The 21,387-nt window shown below is 38.8% G+C and overlaps 1 protein-coding gene across 2 annotated transcripts in view; it reads left to right on the forward strand.

Moving 5' to 3' along the window:
- Nucleotides 1–21,387, forward strand: part of Tmtc2 (Transmembrane O-mannosyltransferase targeting cadherins 2) — a 695,552-nt gene that overhangs the window by 492,557 nt on the left and 181,608 nt on the right. For both annotated transcript variants that reach the window (XM_083110417.1, XM_083110426.1), the window contains exon 4: nucleotides 13,577–13,691. In XM_083110417.1, coding sequence (XP_082966543.1) covers nucleotides 13,577–13,691 — 115 coding nt within the window. The remainder of the gene's footprint in view (nucleotides 1–13,576; nucleotides 13,692–21,387) is intronic.

Here is a 21,387-nt window from a genome sequence, read left to right on the forward strand (position 1 = left end):
CTCTTGACTTTGGAGAGGGGGAGTCTGAACTTGCATTTCACCTCAGGACGATTAAACCAAGCAGGAGTAAATATTAGTTGAACTGGATTATTCTTTGGTCAATGTTCAGAAATTTGTGGAGCAAATCACAGATTTATACCAATTTTTATTGAAGCCATAACACATAGATCCTTTATTAAATGTTTAAACCTAGCTTACCCGAGGGGGGTTGTCAGGCCCACCACCTTTATTTTTTTCGATTCTTCAAACTGTAAGAATTTTTATAAAAAATTGAAAATAAATTACATTGTTCCCTGGGCTGTTCTCAAAATGTATGTATTACTTTTGTTCAAATCAAGATAAATCTAATGTAAATAGGAGGTAAAATGCACTTGTTGAGTCTATCAGACGCCATTTTTGAGTGCGTGTTACTTGAGACACTCATGCAGGTGACAGTGTACAATTGGTTGGTAATGATGGTATTTTTTGTAATTATTATAATTAATAAACAACTGTCCGTCTACATGGTTTTTGTTAGTTTTAGCGAACTGTAAAATTCGCGTGTGATACTCATGCAATAATTGATTATTATTTTTTATAAATGATGGTAATTTTTGTAACTATTATAATTAATAAATAATAAACACATATAATAACAAACCAAGCAGGCAGTGATTCAAAAACAAAATGGTTTCTTGAATTTTAGTGATAAGAAAAGTGAGGCCCTCCTCAGGTAAGTAAGTTTCTCGTGCTCCAAGGGTAAGGTAGTGTTGTTATAAATTATACAAGAATCTTCAGATGACTGAATAGTAAGTAATGACCAATAAATAGTAATTAAACGATAACTTTTGATGAGAAAGTTAGTTAACTGTTATAACATATGAATGTCAACCTAAATTATCATAGAGATACTTTTTAATTCCACAAATATACCCATTTCATAACTTTCATTTTAACCTACCTATTATTTATAATATATCACGTCCCAGAATTCACTGTAACAGGGTTGAAACATATTGCAAGGGCAATATCCGGAGTAGACTTTATAATTTCATAAATTTTTCCAACCCACCAAGAATCAGCCCGCGCTCAACACTTTGGGAAACTCTACCCCCTAGACAGCATCAAAAACAGTCTGAATCCAAGAAAACACCAGAAGGAGAGAAAACACACGCCACAGCACCCAGCGACAATAAGGTTCTCCATGAGCGATACCAGAAACTGCTGGAGTGCTTTTTATAGCAGTCCTAATTGGTGGAGCTTCGTTGGGTTTTGAAAAAGGAAAGGAGGGAGGAATTTTCGTTGGAATTTAATAAGACACGTGTAGAGGGAGGAACGAGTTTGCCGTGCTGTAATTGAGAGGCCATTACAGGAGGTCTGGAATCGCACGGTTTGTTGTAAAGAGGCTCTCATTACGTCACAGGTACCTCGAGAGAGAAAAGATGCTCACGTGTTATCAGGGTAATTAGCTACTAGGCTTACGCGTGAGTCAAGAAATAGCAGGTAAAATTTACTGTTTTACGTGCAAAAATGTTCGGATACCCACCCGTTTGTGCGTCGGTTATTATTGGGACCTATTGCAAGAGGATTGGAACAAGCCCGAAGCCAGGGAGGCCATAGGTGGGGCCACCAGATCACTCTTCTGTACACACCGGTAGCCTATTCTCCAAGCTACGAGGGTTCGGAGCTTTCAGTGGACATTCTGCATTTGTGTGGACGTTGAACCAATCAAGGAAAGTTCATTACTGTGCAGACGATTCGTTTCTTTTTTGTACTGCATTGTCGAGCGTAGCAGCCGCAACTGCTTAGCAACAGAGAGTGGATTCTTCTGCTCTCTCCAACCTTCCTGGATCATCTGCAAAGGGATACCAAATGTTGACTGGGCGAATCGTGGATTATTAACGAAGGTTAAGTAAAAAAATGGTATCCTTCCAGCATTAGAAGCCGGAAAGTCCAGCTTCTATGCTCTCATTGCGTAGACTGTATATAAGGAACTCTCATTAAGGGCCTCCCTGATGGCGCAGTGGTAGCGTCGTTGCCTTATAATCAAGGGGTCCCGGGTTCGATACCCGGTGGAAGCACATAGTGGTTCGGATTCCACTTTAAACTGTAGGTCCAGTCCCGATTAGCCTTACTGTGCATAAAGTGGACTTAAAACAGCAAATCAATCAATCAAGGAACTCTCATTATCATTTTTGGTAGAGAATCAATCACACTCATATGTAGGGATAAAGATTGAGAAGCAATGGTATAAGAGAGTGATTTGGAAGAAAAGGAGAAGAGAGAAAGAAGATTTAAAAGAAAGTGATGAATAAAGTAGGAAAGTAAAATAGAGAGAAACAGAGAAAGAAAGTAAAGGAGAAAATTGAGAAGGAAATTATGGATAATAGCAACTGAAGAGGAAGATTGTTTGTATCAACAGAGAGAGAGAGAGAGAGAGAGAGAGAGAGAGAGAGAGAGAGAGAGAGAGAGAGAGAGAGAGAGAATCAGAAGGGAGAGAGAGAGAGAGAGAGAGAGAGAGGGAGGGAGGGAGAAAAACAGAGAAAGGAGGAAAATTGAAAATAGAAAAGAGATAGAATCTTGGCAGCCATGAACAACAAAGCACGCCCTCATACAATTATTTCGTCCACCATTGAATCCGTGTGATCCAAGTTCCCAGGCAGCGCCACTGGTAATAACTGAAAATATTCAGGCGAATGGGCGTGCATGTTGATATGAAAAGCTGTAGCATTTCAATGACTTGCGAACTGCAAATATTTAGAAATATGTTTATCTCGTAGTGGCACCCGAGTATAATTGCGTAATATCCGTCCCCATTTATGAGTCGTTAGTCGTGCCTAGCTATGTTCATGGAAGGTTTATTATTAATTTTAGGAGCCGTCTATGAGGGTGATCGCTTAATTTTCGACGTCAAGAGAGGGAATCGCATTATGTTAATTTACTCTTTCGTTAGATTTATACACAGTACACGTCTCGTTGAAATTGACAGCTTCAGACGTTATGGCTGATCATCTGTTTGATCGATGATGAACCTTAACTAAAATGCTTGACTGGAGTAAGTGTAAAACAGTTACATTTTTGAAATAGTAACTTAATAAAGTGTCTATGCTTGCATTGTAAGATAAATATCTCAACACTTGATCCTATTTTCGTATAAATTCCAGTGTGCAGATACAACTTTTTTATCTGAGGACTCAAAATTTTGATTTCAGGAAAGTAGAGTGGCAAGTCTTTCCCTTTTGTGAACTGGGATGTCCACTTGTTAGAGTCTGACAGTGAAGACTGTGTCTATCCTTCTTGTCTTGGTATAGTACTGACGCCCACTTTAGAAGAAATAAGGGGCGGTTTTTGGGGAGAGGGGAGGCAGTAAACGGTGGTACACACTGCTCCGGACAGCGAGAGACTGAAAACATCAAAGGATACAAAAATTTCAGGATTTTTTTCCCTCGCTGTGACATCTCTGAAATAAGCCCATTTCTGAACCTTTTCATTAAAAAAAAAAGTAGGAAAAAAACGCAATATTTCAAAAGCTTTGGCTGACATATATATGCTGCAGGGATAACGAATAGCAAAACCCAATTAGGAGAACATCCGAGCATGTCAAAGGCGTGAGCATTCCGCCTAACTCCGAAATACTAGTTCGTGATGTTTCAACGGATGCTGGGGGTAACAAATCGCATAGGGAAGACGGCAAGGAGGGAGGGTGGGAGGATCATATGCACGAATAAGCAATTAGAAGAGTTATAGCGTGAGCAAAACACATTTGTTAAACCGGTTGTTATCTGATTTCATTGTCCATGGATGCTGATCCGGAGTAATTAGAGAGATTAGACCCGCTCGCGCACCAATTATTAAAAACAGGCATCTTCCTTACTCAAGAACCTCTCGCTCCTCAGCTTCTGGGGGATATTTTGATCTCCTCCTGGGTTTTGCATTATCTCGTCGCCTTGACTTCCCGTAACGGCTATTATTAGAAAACATTGTTGCATTTTTGTCTTAATTACTTGATGCACGTTTCCATGGTTACCGTGCGCGTATCGTCGTCAGCGGCGTCTCTTCAGCACGAAGACAATTTTCTGTTGCGAGATATGAAGATAAGTCCGCATTAGTAGCGTGTCATCAAGAGGTCTTGGGTTTAATCCAGATCAGGGGGTTCGGTTGTATCCTAACAATGCCTAAATCGTCCTAATTGCAAACACATGAAAGTGTGAAATAATTCCATGTCTTAATTGCGAACACATGATAGTGAGAAATAATTCCACGTCCTAATTGGGAACACATGATAGTGAGAAATAATTCCATGTCGTAATTGCGAACACATGAAAGTGAGAAATATTTCCATGTCCTAATTGCGAATACATGAAAGTGAGAAATAATTCCTTGTCCTAACTGCAAATACATGAAAGTGAGAAATAATTCCATGTCCTAATTGTAAAGACATGAAAGTGAGAAATAATTCCATGTCCTAATTGCGAACACATCAAAGTAAGAAATAATTCCACGTCCTAATCGCGAACACATGAACGAGAAATAATCCCATATCCTAATTGTGAATACATGAAAGTGAGAAATAATTCCATGTCCTAATTGCAAGCACATGATAGTGAGAAATAATTCCACATCCTAATTGCGAATACATAAATGTGAAAAATAATTCCATGACCTAATTAGGAACACATGATAGTGAGAAATAATTCCATGTCCTAATTGCAAACACATGATAGTGAGAAATAATTCCATGTCCTAATTAGGAACACATGATAGTGAGAAATAATTCCATGTGCTAATTGCGAACACATGATAGTGAGAAATAATTATATATCCTAATTAGGAACACATGATAGTGAGAAATAATTCCATGTCCTAATTGCAAACACATGATAGTGAGAAATAATTCCATGTCCTAATTAGGAACACATGATAGTGAGAAATAATTCCATGTCCTAATTGCGAACACATGATACTGAAAACCTGTATTCAAAAACAGATAAGGGTAGTGAGGTAGTTTGATTTCTACTCTGTAAATCCCTTCAAGATTAATGCCCCTGTCAGTATTGTCGACGTAGATTTTCATTCGTGTGTTAAACTGTTAACGTGTAAAAAAAAAACAGTTAGTGCCAAAAGAGATGTGGAAGTGGAGGCACCGGACAAATAATAGTGGAGAGAGGGAACCACAAAATCAACAGTGATTGTGCCACATCCAAGATTAGAAGACCTTGTATAATGCTTAAAGGCTGAGACAGAAAGTCTAATGATATAATTCTTATGATGAAAAAGAACCAGGAAGATGTAGAATTGAAGAAGAAATATGTTTTATTGAACGAAAGGATGGCATGGAGCGCTAACAAATATAAGGAACATTGATGATATTCCTAAATTTATAAAAGCAGTGCCATATGTTTTGAAATTTCAATTTGAAATTTAGTGAAAAGTTAATAATTATATTATTAATTGACGAAGTTAATAATTGTAATATTAACTGACAAAGCCCTTTTCAGTTAAGATTCATAGAGTATATAGTCGTATAAAAATAGGTCATACTTTTATTATTAAATTACATGTGCTTTGAAGACGACTTTTATAATGTCAAATTTTATATGTTCCAAATTCGTCAAAAAAACACAGGAAGTGCGAGAAGTTGTAGGTCCCAATGTAGAAATGTGTGTTCGAAATTAAGACACAGCCCTTCGAGATTTTTACTGTTCAGGCAGCAAGTGTTCGCAATTAGGACGACACGGATCACTGAATGGCTCTTTATTGTGTTTGTCCCTTTAACTATTTAATCCAATTACCAATTCGCTTTCGAGCGAATAACCCAGTATTGTAGCTATGGCGGCTGAAGGGTTATCGCCCCAAGTTCTGACATAAAGAGGGCGCCGAATGATCAAGCAAGAATTACTTTGCTCGCAGGGCAAACTTGCTCACATGAAGTTAATACTTTATATCTACATAAATTTGTTCGTGATGTGAAACATAAAATATATTCTTGGTATTGATTAACAATGCCTAGTCTTATTTAATTATATATAAAACATTTGTATTTTTTTACAATGTTGTTGTATTGGAAATGCTATTATATTAACGGTTCTCTGTATGCAGGGCTTCCGTGATGGCGTTTTGGTAACGTCGTCACCTTGTAATCAAGGGGGTGCCGAGTTCAATACCCGGTGAAGGCACATTGCCCAGTATTTAGGATCCATCTTTAAACTGTAGGATCAGTCCCCATTAGCTTATTTGTGCATAAAGTGGACTTAGAACAAAAACTCATAATGACGCCGAATTTGAATTTCGAACTTCTTGTCGCAGATAAAGTTTTTGCTGTAGAAGCACTTCAGACAAAATGCATCACTTTTCCTAACAACTCTTTATGTCTCGGGGAGGAGGTTGCAGTTTTCCCAACTTGGGAAATAACAAAATTTGGCTTATCAGAAGAGGGGGAGAGTGTCAAATTATTTTCTTTCTCCATTAACTAAAGGTACAGTGGGATATCCAAGGGTTTCTGGGCAAATTATCCATGACTACTGTATTTTCAAATACACCATCCGCAAAGTGCTTTGGAAGTGCGGAAGGCGTATATCTACGGTTTGTGTTTGCTTTGACTAGATTCGACTGTGGGTGGCGTACATATACGCCCAGACGTTTAGATTATAACAATCATGCTCTGTGACATTATGTAGTTAAAACAGAAACAGTAGTAGAAGAGGAAGAGATTAAAAAGAAGAAGGTGAATATAAGTAAGACGTAAGAAACGTTTTTCGATGTTATGAGGAGTGTACTCTGCTGCTTCGGCTATATCTCTGTAGCATGTGAAGGAAAATAAGTCCCTATGCAAGACGGCTCCGCCAATGAACACGTGAGAGTGAATGGGATTTCGTGGAGGGGCAGAAAGTGACTGGCAGTTAGTTACCAGCCTTCGAAACAGCGTGAACTGCTTCGGTCTGCCCACTCGATATCCCCCTCTTCTGCCGCTATGCATGGCGGCATTACTCCAGAGATAGACATTACAGAGTATAGTTCGTGCATTTAGAGAATCGAAATCTAGCTCAAAAACCACATTTGCGTGATGCGAACATTAAGTTGCACTTGTTTGAAGTTCTGTTTAAGTACACTTTATGCGCATATAGGCTAATCTGGACTGGATCTACGGTTAAAATGGTATCCGAACCACTGTGCAATGTGTCTCCACCAGATATCTAACCCGATACCCCTTGATTACAAGGCGACGATATTACCACGACGCCATCGGGAAACCCGAGGTGTACTTCTTGTTGACTTCTGTAAGCAGTGAGAGTGAATCTGAATCGGAAAACTAAAAAGAAGAAGAAAAAGAAGGGAATAATGCAAGAATTTTATTAATTATCTTTTTTCATTTTCCAGTCAAGACTTGTTCAGAAATGTCCACACTTAATGGGTAGGAATGGATTTGTTGGTGCATATTTATGGTGTATTTAATTCCATTTTGAAACTTAGTCGCCATATTTAACAATATTGACATGCAGCGGTTGTTAGCAGCTTGTTAAGACATTTTATTTCAGTTCCTAAAGCTCACACTGCATAAAATAAATCCATAGATTAACATAGTGATGGACAAATTGCTTGTTGATACTTATGTACCACAAAACAAAAATAACAATGTAATAGAACTTGAATATAGATCGATTGTAAACTTCGACAATGGAACCATACAGTTCTAACTATAACACATTAATAATTGAATAGTTAGATTCAGTCATTTCAGATGTGATTAATTGTTGACTCGGGTGTATGGTTTTGGCAACAATATAATATAGGCAATGAGCAATAATATCAATTATTTACCAGTCATGAATAATGATTGGAAACTTTTCGATTGTGATGATTGATTGACAACAATGAAGATTAACAATTCAAAATGAGATTATCAAATATTAACTCATTGTCAATCATCATTTGAATCTGTTTCGACCTTAGCTAATAAGGAAGCAATTTTCAACTCGGAGAGGGGTGGGGACGAAACGTTGTAATCATCAGAAAGCGCTGTGGAAAATTTTGAAACAGCCCTTTCGGGAAGTCGATGAGGTGCTTGACAAATAAGTGCACTTCAGAGCAGGAAGCCTGTGCTTTAAAGTTCAAAGCAAAGAGGAGAAATTAAAAGCAGTTCGGTGAATTAGGATTTCTTTCATGTACGGCCATTCCGTTAGATTAAAGTTAATGCCTAAACCCTTGAAACTCAAATTTCTTTAATTGGCGCCAAAAAAGAAAGTTCGGACGTAAAGGGGTAAGGAAATGAGGATGATATGTGAATTAATATGTGTCTATACCTGTGTCGACTTCGTGACAGGTTAATACAATCGAAACTGATGAAAAATTGCAACGTTTCAAAAAATTAGATCGCCGCTGTCACCATGATCCGTTGTCTACTAAACACACATGCTGTGTTTTAGAGTATGAGATTTCTCAAAATGGCGCATAAAGGATCAATATGATCGGATTCAGGTTTTAATATTTAGTAGAAAATATACATCTTCCATCACTTGTAACCACTGGCGTACGCAGGATTTTTTTCTTTTTTTGGGAAGGCGCTGGAATTGTAAAGGTGGATGTTATAGCTGGTTTTGGAGAGAAGATGGGATACATTATCACATTTTTCTTAATTACTATTTTTAACCCTCGTGTAAAAGTTGTCCAAGGACAAAAATGGTATACTGGCTAATCATTGTAAGAGGAGTTTTTCCATTTTGGTTTTATCCGAATTCTTTAATACTTTCACTGGAAAATTTCTTTTCGCGAAATTTCTGGTGGGGTGGCTTGTAGCCCATTCAGATCCCCCATGTACATGCCAGTGCACTTCATGGAACTGTATGGTGAATTTAATTCCTTATGCCCGCCATTTTGAAACTTGGCCGCCATATTTAATAGCATCAAAATTACATTCTTCATACACACTTAGAGTAATATTATTTGTTGCGTAGAACTGGTGCAACTATCAATATGTGTACCTTCGCGCTGACGAGATTTTGGAAGAACTTTTTACTCTCAGAACATCGTCCAGCAGAGATTTTTCATCCTCAACCAAAGAAAAACTATTGACTTTCACATATGAACCTTAGAGCCTATTAAAGAGCGGTAGCGCATGCTGAAAGGCGGTTGATACTCACGTCGCCAAAAAGACCACACAACACACGCCTCCGAGACTCGGCATTCCTTCTACAAAGAGAAAACGCAATCTTTGTCCGGAGGCGCGGAGAGGATGGGAGACGGGAAGAGAAGCTGCACCAGATATTGGAATGCCAAGCATACTTCCGGTCTGTCGGGAGATAGTATGCATGCCAGTCACCTCCCCCTTTGGCCAACCATTCCAAGACGTCATCTTGCCGGACTCTTCTTTGCTGGAGACTCCAGTTCGCAGAGCAACCACAGGACTCACCTTGTCAAAAGACCCTCTTGCCGCTGCATCCCGTCTTCCCGCCTCTCGTCCCTTGCATATCCCTTCCACTCCTCTCCGGAAACAAAGTCGGAATGAGATTCCAACGAAGAGGCCACGTGACGTGTTGTTGCCTCTAATTGAAAGTTCCACTTGGCGTGGAAATGAAAGGTTTTCGAGTTACCCCTTGCATAACAATGGACGTCGAAAGACCTGGTAAGACAGGTCTGAGGGATGTTTTTGGTCGATACTGCAACAGGCGTTCCTTTTTCAATTGCTTTCCAAACCTACCCCAGAAATTCTCTTAGGAATCACGACGCAATAGCCATTAGGAAAATGATCTGCAAAAGGGAAGAAAGTCTGTCCGATCTTGCCAAAACTGTGGAAATAGCACAATTACAACAACGAAATTGGAGTGTTGATAAGGACATACAATCCGATTTAAAATTTTGGATACTCGGGTTTGGTTTCCAATTAAAAATTAACCAGTATGCCTACGTAGAAAGGAGTTACATCAACATTTTGCTTATTCAACTCCGCCTTAATCTCATGGTAATTATTTTTTTATGGAGTATGCCTTCGATTTTTATCGTTGTGAGAACAAAAAAGTGAAGCTTTTTTGTGTTTTCCAAACAACCGCTCTCTTTGAAATCCTATAAAAAAACGGGTGGTTCCGATGATGATGAAATTTAAATACAGTGCAGGTAGAAAGATTTAAATATATATCTTAATTTTCGGATTTTTAAAATCGATCAAAAAGGTTCTAATCAATTTTGTGAAACAATTTTTTCTTAGTATTGAGTAGTCGTACAAATACGATCTTGGTCTTACTTTGAAGCTCTTTGCAGCTGTCTTTAAAACCCATTAACATTGTCAATTCACATTTCAAGACCCATTTTATACAACGTTTTATTCAACGGAGTGAATATGGGTTTTCAACGTGCCAACACCGCACGTGCTGTCACTACATACACCCATGTCCGTTAAACCGTGGAAACTGCGTGCTGTTACTATGAGCCGTCACATACTCGAAAAGAATTTGGTTACCATGTCTTAACGCAGAAATAAATAAGCTACATTTTGATATAACTCTTTTCGACGTAGGTCTACTGGTTCAGTTTCAATTGGAATCCAACCTCTAGTATTCATGATTTTTAATCCGATAAAGATCTGAATGATTACTTCTCTGCTTTTCGCGTAAGTAATTCCAGGTTCGATACCGATGAGAACTCCCAATGTTCCAGCATCGTGCAATTTGAGAATTGCTTCAAAAGAAATAGTAGAGGAATCTGGTCTAAGTAGTCAGAAAACAGCGGCCATGGAACTTGAATGTATCATATAATTAAAATCAACTTGTCTACCCTTGGCCTTCAAACAGATATTGTGCCACGAAGTTCAGATTTCATCAGCTCGTCTGTCTGTCTGAACGAAGCAACAAATTGTAATGGAGATAGATGTGTAGGTTATGGTATACATACGAAATGCCGTTTAGATGAAATTTCGAACCACATAGAACTGTGTAAGCCAACATTATACCTAGTTACTACGAAATATACACAAGTGTTTAAATTTACATTATATGTTCGTCAATATTAATTTTGACACGAATATCTGTTATATATTTTAGAAATGTTCACACCAACAGCAAAACTACTCATTCTACTTAAGAATATTATTTAATTAAGAAGCTTATTTCAGCAATTATTTGACTGCTCCTCTTATTTATTACTGTTATCATAGACTTCAGAAATGAAAAGTTTATTATCTTGCAGTCCTTGTTATCAGTCTCTCGCTACAACAGGATACACTACAGATGATTATCCCTGCAGTTCTTACAAGAAACTCGTTATAACAGGATACTATATAGATGATTATCCCTGCAGTTCTTGTTATAAGAGCCTCGTTATAACAGGATACTCTAGAGATGCTTATCCCTGCAGTTTTTGTTATAAGAGCCTCGATATAACAGGATACTCTAGAGATGATTATCCCTTCAGTTTTTGTTATAAGAGGTTCGTTATAACAGGATACTGTAGAGATGATTATCCCTGCAGTTCTTGTTATAAGAGCCTCGTTATAACAGGATACTCAAGAGATGCTTATCCCTGCAGTTTTTGTTACAAGAGCCTCGTTATAACAGGATACTCTACAGATGATTATCCCTGCAGTTCTTACAAGAAACTCGTTATAACAGGATACTATATAGATGATTATCCCTGCAGTTCTTGTTATAAGAGCCTCGTTATAACAGGATACTCTAGAGATGATTATCCCTGCAGTTCTTGTTATAAGAGCCTCGTTATAACAGTATAGAATATAGGTTTATTTCAGTATGAGCTGTGCACACATTTCCGGACATCAATGAAGTTTTTCTTCTTGTTTTTTTGCCCCATAACCTCTCTCCTTATGTCCTCACATATTAAACTTTACCTTTCATATTAATTGAGGGTTCTTCCCTAACTACAATCTATCAACCTTTGTTTTTCTCATAACATTATACTTATAGCACTAGTTATTATGAATATGCTGCCAAGAAGAAGCTCTCTGCACACCGCTCTCAGGCACTTTCACTTCCGTCTCTCATCTTATTCACTCTCTTTGCCCAGACGTAATGAAGGAAGGTTCCCAGGTCCCTTATTCGAGTTTCGTCTCTTTCAACCATTTACTTCCCCGTAATGGCCCTCATTAGCCCTTCCATTTTAAATTTGTTCATATCCCTTATGTATTTCCGCCTAACCTGTGCTGTTTCTTTGCACTGGAGGAGAATTTGGAATTACGTCTCGTCTTCCCCACACATCGGACATTCTGCACTCCCATCCTCTCTCACGCGCCTGTATTGTGCCCACCCCCTAGCCTGAACCATGCCAAACCCGTCCTGTCACTCGCTCCACACAAGTCTACGTATTTTCGCCTTCCCCATTGCCTACCGCCATCCACGATTTGTGCCGAATTTACAGATACTTTTCCCGTACATTCTGCCAAAATGTTTTGTTTGCTGATGTCCTCCAATCTGTTCGGTATGAGCTCCATTTCATGCATGCCCGCCCTCCCCTCGACTCCATCTTCCCAAATCCACCCCAGCCCTATGGTCTATAGTTCCATCTTTATCTGTTACCCATTGGCCTTCCTCTGGGTCATTGTTCTGAGCTTGTATCACAAGTTTCTTTAGATTTCCATCCCTCATATTTAGCTAGCTTGCCCAATATTTCAAACCTCTCATTTTTGCTTCTACTTCCTCCCTATACTTTCCCATTTTCCTAAGAACCCCGCACGTTGCCGTACCCCTTCCCACCCCTAGAACTTGTTTTAGAAAGTTTGCTTGTAGGCAGTTTACAATATCTGTTGCCCCCAGACCCACAGTTCGATCCTATAGAATAATGTGGCCCTGACTGTAGCCTCGTATACTCCCTCCAGTTGTCGGGTTGGTATATTAGGCACTTTGTATTTCTCCTGCAGTTTTTGTTATAAGAGTCTTATTATAACAGGATACTCTACAGATGAGTATTCCTGCGGTTCTTGTCATAAGAATCTCGTTATAACAGGATACTCTATAGATAATTATACCTGCAGTTCTTGTCATAAGAATCTCGTTAAAACCGGATACTCTACAGATGATTATCCCTGCAGTTCATGTTATAAGATCCTCGTTGTAACAGGATACTCTATAGATGAGTATCTCTGCAGTTCTTGTCATAAGAATCTCGTTATAACAGGATACTCTATAGACAATTATACCCGAAGTTCTTATTATAAGAGCCTCGTTATAACATGATACTCTACAGATGATTATCCTTCCAGTTCTTGTTATAAAAATTTCGTTATAACATGATACTCTACAGATGATTAACCCTGCAGTTCTTGTCATAAGGATCTCGTTATAACATGATACTTTACAGATGATTATCCATACAGTTCTAGTTATCAGCTCCTGGATATACTGAACCAATTCAGTTACAGCTACGGACAAGAAATCTTGCCGGCCTACGTGACACAATGATCACAGTAGCGCGCTACGGAGTTAGAGGTTCCAGGTTCGAGCACTGCACAACGCATGATTGTACCTTTGTGTTTGTTCCTCATTAAATACACACGAAAAAATCTTTATTTGTCTGCTAAGCGTTAATCTGTAGTGAATTAGCTGGTTTAGTGATTCAAATAACACTAAAAGTTTATTTTTACTTTCTTTTCTTTCAGCTTACGGCAATTTAGGGAACATCCTTAGCTCGCAAGGCCGGTTGACTGAGGCAGAGTGGGCGTATAGGAAAGCATTAAGATATCGTAGCAACATGGCGGATGTTCATTATAATTTGTAAGTATCAATGCATGTTTATTATTGTTTCTGCATGCTGTAATGTGAAGCACGATGAATTAAATGCACTATGTTGCGATGTTCTACACCAAAAAAATAATATTATGAAGTGGTAGGCACGCTTATTCATCTTTCAATGCTGCAAATTGGTCAATTGTACCTGGCCACACTGCTAAGAAAGCCTCCAAGTAAAGGTTTTGGCGCCAAAACGTCTGTTAATTCAAACTAGCGGCATCCACATGGCATGTGTTCAAGTTAGAAGAAAATTGGGAGCAAAATCGTAAATAAACGGTTATTTCAGATAGCGTGAAATGTTCTACACATGCTAGAAATAAACTTAAGTTAATGAAACCAAAACCACGTGACTTTGGAGAAATAGTTCGTTTCCTATATGTTAGTTCTTTTGTTATTTCGCGTATGGTGGAAGCTGCACAGCTCATAATATAAGATTCCATAACTTCAACATAGTAGCTACGTTGAGTGGTATGGTGCATTCACATGCACTATATCCCTACGCGCAAGATTCCTGCACAGAGGTCATTCTAAAAACCAATAGCAATTCTCAGAGGGCACATGTACTTGTGTACATGAACTTCATTCTTACAGCGAACATACTATAAGAGAATTTGGCTTAGAAAAACAAAAACAACGTCGAAAAGAGAGCGTTCGTGAGAAACGCGCTCAGACTAGGTACTACATATCGCAAGATTTTTAGTAGGAAGGGGACAAATCGTTTCAATCTCTCCATTTTGGAGCATTCCCTAACTTTTTACACAAATCTGACTACACTATGCTGTTTGCAAACTCGACCGATACAAAAGGAAAGGAAATAAAGGGTTGAGAAGAGAAAAAACTATATTAACAAACTGCAAAGGTTTTAGAAAAAATGCTTTAAACTGAAGACTGGTATGTTCTCTGCGTTAACCAGGATTGAAGCTTAAATTTTGCAAGGTAGGAGGAAAAAGCAGGCAAACAGATGTAAAATCTGTCCTTAATTACACAGTTTGATTCAACTTTCTGTGGTGGCGTCTCAACATAGAGCTCAATACACATCTCAGTGCCCTTTTTCGACATTTTTGTGCTCGTCAAAGCAATCGAATGAAACTCGACAGTGAAATTTAATCTCTCCCTCATACTTCATATTTTGTCTCTCAAACGTGACAATTCATATGGCAGACAAAAAGGGAGAATCAGAGCCTCTGAATTTATCCCAGAGCAGAATATTTAACCCTCTTTTTTAACTCTGCTGGGGTAGTTTTGCGCGTTCGCCGAGCCGTAAATACGAGACACGGATTTCCATCTGCGCGTGCAGATTGTCGTATTTCGATGAAGCTGCGAAGGGGGGGGGGGTGGTAGAATGAGAGCAAGGTCAGCACTCTGTCTGCTCATTAGAGACGCTGCCAGAGCCCTCTGTGAACAGTCACGTTCGACTTTCGCTCTTCCCTTCCACTCCTCCTTTCCCCGCACACTCCTTCTCCCGCACACTCCTTCTCCAGCACACTCCGTCTCCCGCACTCCTTTACTTACCGTATCGTTCCTGCTGCCTCTCTCTGTGTTTGATTTCTGCTCGCGGCTCCCGCGCACACACATTCGGTCACGGGGGGAGGGGGGAGATGCGAAAGAGAGTCCGATGACAATGGATCCCGGGGGATGACCCCAGAGGCCAGAGAACTTCAAGAGATGTCCATTCGATATGTTACGGATGCCGTGTCCATTGTCGTTCCGCCTCGCATCCTTTTGTCCTTGCATCCATATGTAATTTTCACCGGTTTAGTGTTACATAATTTTTGCAATTTTCCCTTCCCGCTGCCGTTTCGTTAATGATTCTGTGGTGTTATCTCTTCTTCTGTTTCTATATCAACTTTCAGAGTGAAACGTTTATTCAAGATTCTCTTTTGCTGCGTGTGTGTGTGGGTGGGTGGAGGTGGAGAGAGCGTATATCCATTTCCTTTTCAAAACGTGCTTTGGATGTGGATCATATAAACTATCTAATGTTCGACCGCCAGGCTCTATGGCGAAATTGCTTACGCAGCACTACGAAGGTAAAGGTACTGGGGTCGATTCCATTGTTTTTCTCTCATCTTTTTTTTACTCTTATAATTTATCTTCTTCGCCGCGATTAACTTAAAAAGTAGAAAAGTGGCGTAAAATAAGGAAAATACAAGACAATATCATATTTCGCCTGTTTATCAAACATCTACGAACTGCCATAGAAAACTTGATTGTTTTTTGTTATTTAGTTTTGTTTGAACCGAACCGCTATGTACCTCCACCGGGTATCGATGCAGGAGCTCCTTGATTACAAGGCGACGACGTGAAACTATGCCATCAGGGAGGTCAGAAACTTAATGTGTATTTCTCTCATCAAATCGCAGAGATGTTGACGCTCATAGACACGGATTTGATTAAATTTTCAGAACCAGTTAGGTTTACGCCAAAATATTACATGCACACGTCGTTTTAGATGTCTGTCACATGCAGGAGTTATTCAGATCTTTTCTAATAAATTTTGAGTGGATTGTTTTTACACGTTCACATAAAATATGAAAATTTTTTACATCTTCACTTAGCCACACCAAGGAAGGGTTGTAATTACTGTTACTATTATCATAATTAATAATAGAGCCTTGTTATAATTTTTCTTTTTTTGGGGGGGGGAGTGTAAACTATGCAGCAAGAATGAAGATAATTACGCAATAGGCTATACTTAGCAAGAAATAAGGATGGTTTATGATTATCGACTTCTGAATTCTGATCAAACAATTAGTTTCTCATAATGTTCCTTTTTGGGGGAAAAAAAGAAAAATTATGAATTAATAAGATGTGACAAAAATGTGTGGTATTCTTTGATAATCATAATTTATTGACGGGATCATTCCTTAAGTTCCGTGAGAACGGAAACAATGTGATTTGGGTAACATTGTTAGTGTTTTTATAGCATGCTTGGTTGCTGGTTAAATTTCTATTTGCGTGAAACATCTGCCTGTTCCAGTCTCTTTGCATCAAACTGACTAAAAGAGAAGTTTTCTGGCAGAAAGTTGACTTTGAAACTATACTTACTTGTCAAAAGTGTAGAACGGTTTTTTAGGGTTTGACGGCTATAGATATGATTATAAATGGTGTGTCAGTTAAGGTTTCGGCTATGTTTTATAATTTGTTAACGGGAATAAACTGGGAGTTTATTAAATTATCTCGCATTTGATGAAAACATATATAATGGTTTGAAGTTTTTAAGATTAACGTTAATGTATAGTATTTTGCATCTTACTTTCCATTGCATATCTGCCTCTATAGCTTATTGAGATGATGAGGAGGACTGATGATTCCTAGATAAAATTTGCCAAGGCACACAAATAGAAACAGCAAAATCCATGTCAAAACTCGTACTCTGAGTCAGCGAGAACATGCTGCCCTTACTTAACGCACTCTGCTTATAAAATATAAATTTGCATATTTTCTTTCATATTTCCTATCGTATTATCATATTAGCACAATATGATTAAAATATATATAAACTTATAAAGAACATAAAATATTAATTACTCAGAATGTTTGAAACATTTTAGGTTTTTTATACATTTATTTTTAAATTTAAAAATTAACAAATTTAAAACCACTCATATTGATAAAAACTATTATTGACCTTTTTAATTTTAACTTATTCTCCTCCGTGACCGTGCGGTCTAAGGTGCTGTGCTTTTGGCTCAGACTGCGGGACGGCATGGGTTCGAGTCCACCAGAGTACAAGTCCCTGGGTTCTCAGCCTGTGCATAAGACAGGTGGCAACCCACCATCAAGAGGAAAATGGGGAGCTACGAGTGAGTAGCGTAAGCCGGTCTCGGAAATCTCCTATAACGGCTGAGGGTTCAATGTGCTGACCCTACGTCACACCATTATCGGTTCAGGATCTCCACACTTCTACGTAGAATTGTGGGAGGGAGACTGGCAGTCGGGAGATCGGACTAGGCCCTTCAAGGACTGTCAAGTCACGGGTTATTTATTAAAATTTTAACATATTTATTTTACAAACAGGTGATACGTTCAAGGTGAAAACACAAGACGTTTCAAATATTATTACATTTGGTATTATGTCGTTGTATTATTCTTATTATTAATAACGCAGTAATACTCAGCGGTGAACAAAGAGACTCGGTGAAGTACACAGACTCCTCTCAGGTACAGGGATAGTGTTAGGCAAAGACAATGCTTCACAGCACAGAGGAATAAAACCACATTATTGCAGTAGACAAAACGAAAGGATTTATTCTTTATTTATTGCAATTATAATGCAAATAGGCTTAGTACGAAGGTGAGGATTTCGCTTTGTCGATGGATCGACTTAACTAAAACGCATAAACTCAATGAGTGGCTATCGGCATGCCTATGATCACATAGGTTTAGCTTGCGCCCCGAACTACCACACCAAGAGATATGCAATAATAACTGAGCCAATATTTGCTCTTAGCCTTTTATTCCAAATTAATCCTTAGGCTAGCTTTATTTCTTAACGTAGAATGATTGTAGTATAGCATCAATTCATGGCCATCGGCATGCATATGTTCTCACAGGCTTAGCTTGCCCCTCGAACTACCATACCAAGATGTATGCACAACATCGAGGAGCACTTTTGAAGTTAAAAATCTTCGACGATCTGTGGCGAATGTGTGTTATTTCTTATGCGATATCCTCGCTTTTATACTATTTCAAGATCACAGATTGAAGTACAGATAAATCACTTACTATTTACATAAAGATGCTACCAATAAAACTGACATCTACACAAGTTTAGAAATACAAATTCACACAGTGCACTCTCTCAAATATAAAGATACATTGAATTACTCATAATAGAGCATAAAATGCAATAAGTATTAATCAAAAGATATATATTTCAAACAAGGTGCAATTTACATATAATAACACGAAAATTACGCTTTCTTTCTAAAAGATATCAATGACATATTTTGAAGTGATGACGTCACCAAAATATGGATCATATCACAGGTTCCACGATGACGTAATCGATCGCAGATCGAGGTCCATCGTTTTTTTGAACTGGCTTTAAACTGTAGGAAAATGTACCGATTAGATTACCTGAACAACAAGTGCATTTATAATACACTTTGACAAAACATTTTTTTTACAAAGTACACTTTGACAAGAATTACTCAAGGGTGTAATTTGTCCGTGCTTCCAAAATAGGCTATGACCCCTTCGAATGGTATCAACAATTAACAAGTACCCTGTATTCGGTGCTGACTGGGACGTAGAATCGTCCGAATGTCCTGTAAGTATTAATTGCTTCAATCCGGGCAGGAAATGAAAACTTGGATATGTTTGAGCTGAGCGAGATTCGCCCACGATCCCTGGATGCAAATTTTGATTATCCGCGAAAATTTTGCATCATTGCCAACCCGTACGTGATATCTGGCCTGGTATCGGAGATAAAGGGGCACGCGGCCGGACCCTGAATTTATTACCCCTAAACGTAGGGACGTGAGGTTGAATATGCACCGGCCAAATGTGAGCATGTTTAGTGCCTGCCGTGTGTGTCGTTTGCGCCGATAAGCCTCGTTGTACGCGAATGTGGACATAGCATAAGAACTTTGTTCGTGAGGGTGAATTGCGTTCGTTTCCCACACTTCCATGTATGAGTCCACATTCGCAATCGAGCGTGTATCTGTATGTATTTGAGATACATTATGACACTGCAGTCACCACATACGCAACTCTCTGATGAGTTGTGATAGTTTCTTCATCGCCCTTGTCTGTGTACCTCTTCAGCCTATTAGTTACTTTTTTTTAGGAGTCCCCCTGATGGACGATGTAGTTGTAACGTCATCGCCTTGTAATCAAGGGTCCCGGGCTAAATCAGATACCACTGTAGATCCAGTTCGTAATAGCCTATCTACGGACTTCCGTGGCGGAGTGGTTATAGGAGCTCGCTACGACGCCGGGGGTTCCTGGTTTAAATCCCTGCCTGGGCATTGTGTTCCTTGTGAGTGTCCCTTCTTCGATTTCATCATATCATCACTCATTCTCATCGCCGCGATTAGCAAAATGGCAGAAGAACGACGCTCAATAACAAAAATAAAAGGTATATTTGTCTTCTCAAACTCGAATTGGGCCTCCCCGATGGCGCAATGGTAGCGTCGTCGCCTTGTAATCAAGGGGTCCCGGGTTCGATTCCCGGAGAAGGCACATAGTGGTTCGGATCGCACTTTAAATTGTAGGTCCAGTTCCGATTAGCCTTATTGTACATAAAGTGGACTTAAAACACCAAATCAATCAAACTCGAAATATTTAACGTCGTTTAGCTGTACGGTTGTGATAATCGTAACGGTGAAAATTAACAAAAGAATGGAAAGTAAAAGGACAAAGGAATTACAGAAAGAGCTCGTGATTTCTTTGAAAATACCATCCCAGCATTGCCGGGAACGACTGGGGAAGATCAAGCGCAAAGCCGTCAGTCAGAATTGTCCTCTTCGGGTTTTGAAGCCACTAAGGAAGATTGCACACCGAAGCGACACGCAACACATTACTCTCGGGAACAAGCCAATCAACATAAACGGATTTACCACAACCTTGTCCTACTGTACAAAGCCCTAGAAATAAAAGATCCAAAATACCTTTCCGGGCGGTTTCAATATCTTTCGGACTTTCACTCCCGCAACACCAGATCACGTGAAAAATCTCTGTTATCCATCCCTATCCACAGATCTAACTTCTACGCCAATTCGTTTACCGTTACCTCTGCAGGACACTGGAACAGACTGCCCACCGAAATCCAAGCCTCCTCCTCAATTGTAACATTCAAAAGACAATTAAAATTATACATGCTAAACAATTGGACCTAGATTAAATTCCCAGAAAGAAATACGTTATACATTTAGCCCACGAAATATGCTTCCTATGTAGGTACTTGTGTGTGAATGTGTGTTTGTGTGTGTGTGTGTGTGCATGTAGAAACTGTATTGCTTTTATTTTTAATTTCTTCTAAGCTACTTTTTTTCATTGTGTTAGTAAAAATAATGAGCAATGTACGTAATTAATGGTTAATCCAGGGCTTGACTGCTCGTTTTCAAACTGTATTGCTTTCATTTTTAGTTTCATTTTACTTTCACTACTTTACTTTTCTTTTATTATTTTATTTTTCATTTATCTTTTTTAATTTTTTAATTTTATACAATTTACTGCAAAGAAAAAAATGATCCCTGTAATTAATGGTTAAGTGGAAGAGAAGGCATTAATGCCTTAACTTCGCCATGTAAACGAAGTCGTAAATAAATAAATAAATAAATAAATAAATAAATAAACAGCAACATTTCACTTCGTAAAGGCATGTTAGGCCGCACAAGCCTGTGTGCGATTATTGTCGCGACACGTGTCGCCTATCACTTCGGTGTGAAATCTCCCTAAGTCTCCACTACCACTCCATCACTTGAATTGCCCATCCAACAAGTATGATTTCAACAAATTGTTACTACAGACTCATTTTCCATAGATGTAACAATATATTGTTATGCATGTTTACTTAATACATATTGTGTAAATACAGTAGATGCGTTTGTAAAAGAGAACAGGAATACTTCGACGATTTCTAAATAGCCATTGACTTGACACATGAGAAGAATACTAAGTTGTGGAAGTGAGGGTTCGTTGATGAAACTGGTGTTGTATAGATATGGAGCTTTGG

This window comes from Lepisma saccharinum, chromosome 1 (genome assembly GCF_977018435.1).
Source record: "Lepisma saccharinum chromosome 1, izLepSacc3.1, whole genome shotgun sequence".
Classification (NCBI taxonomy): Eukaryota; Metazoa; Arthropoda; class Insecta; order Zygentoma; family Lepismatidae; genus Lepisma; species Lepisma saccharinum.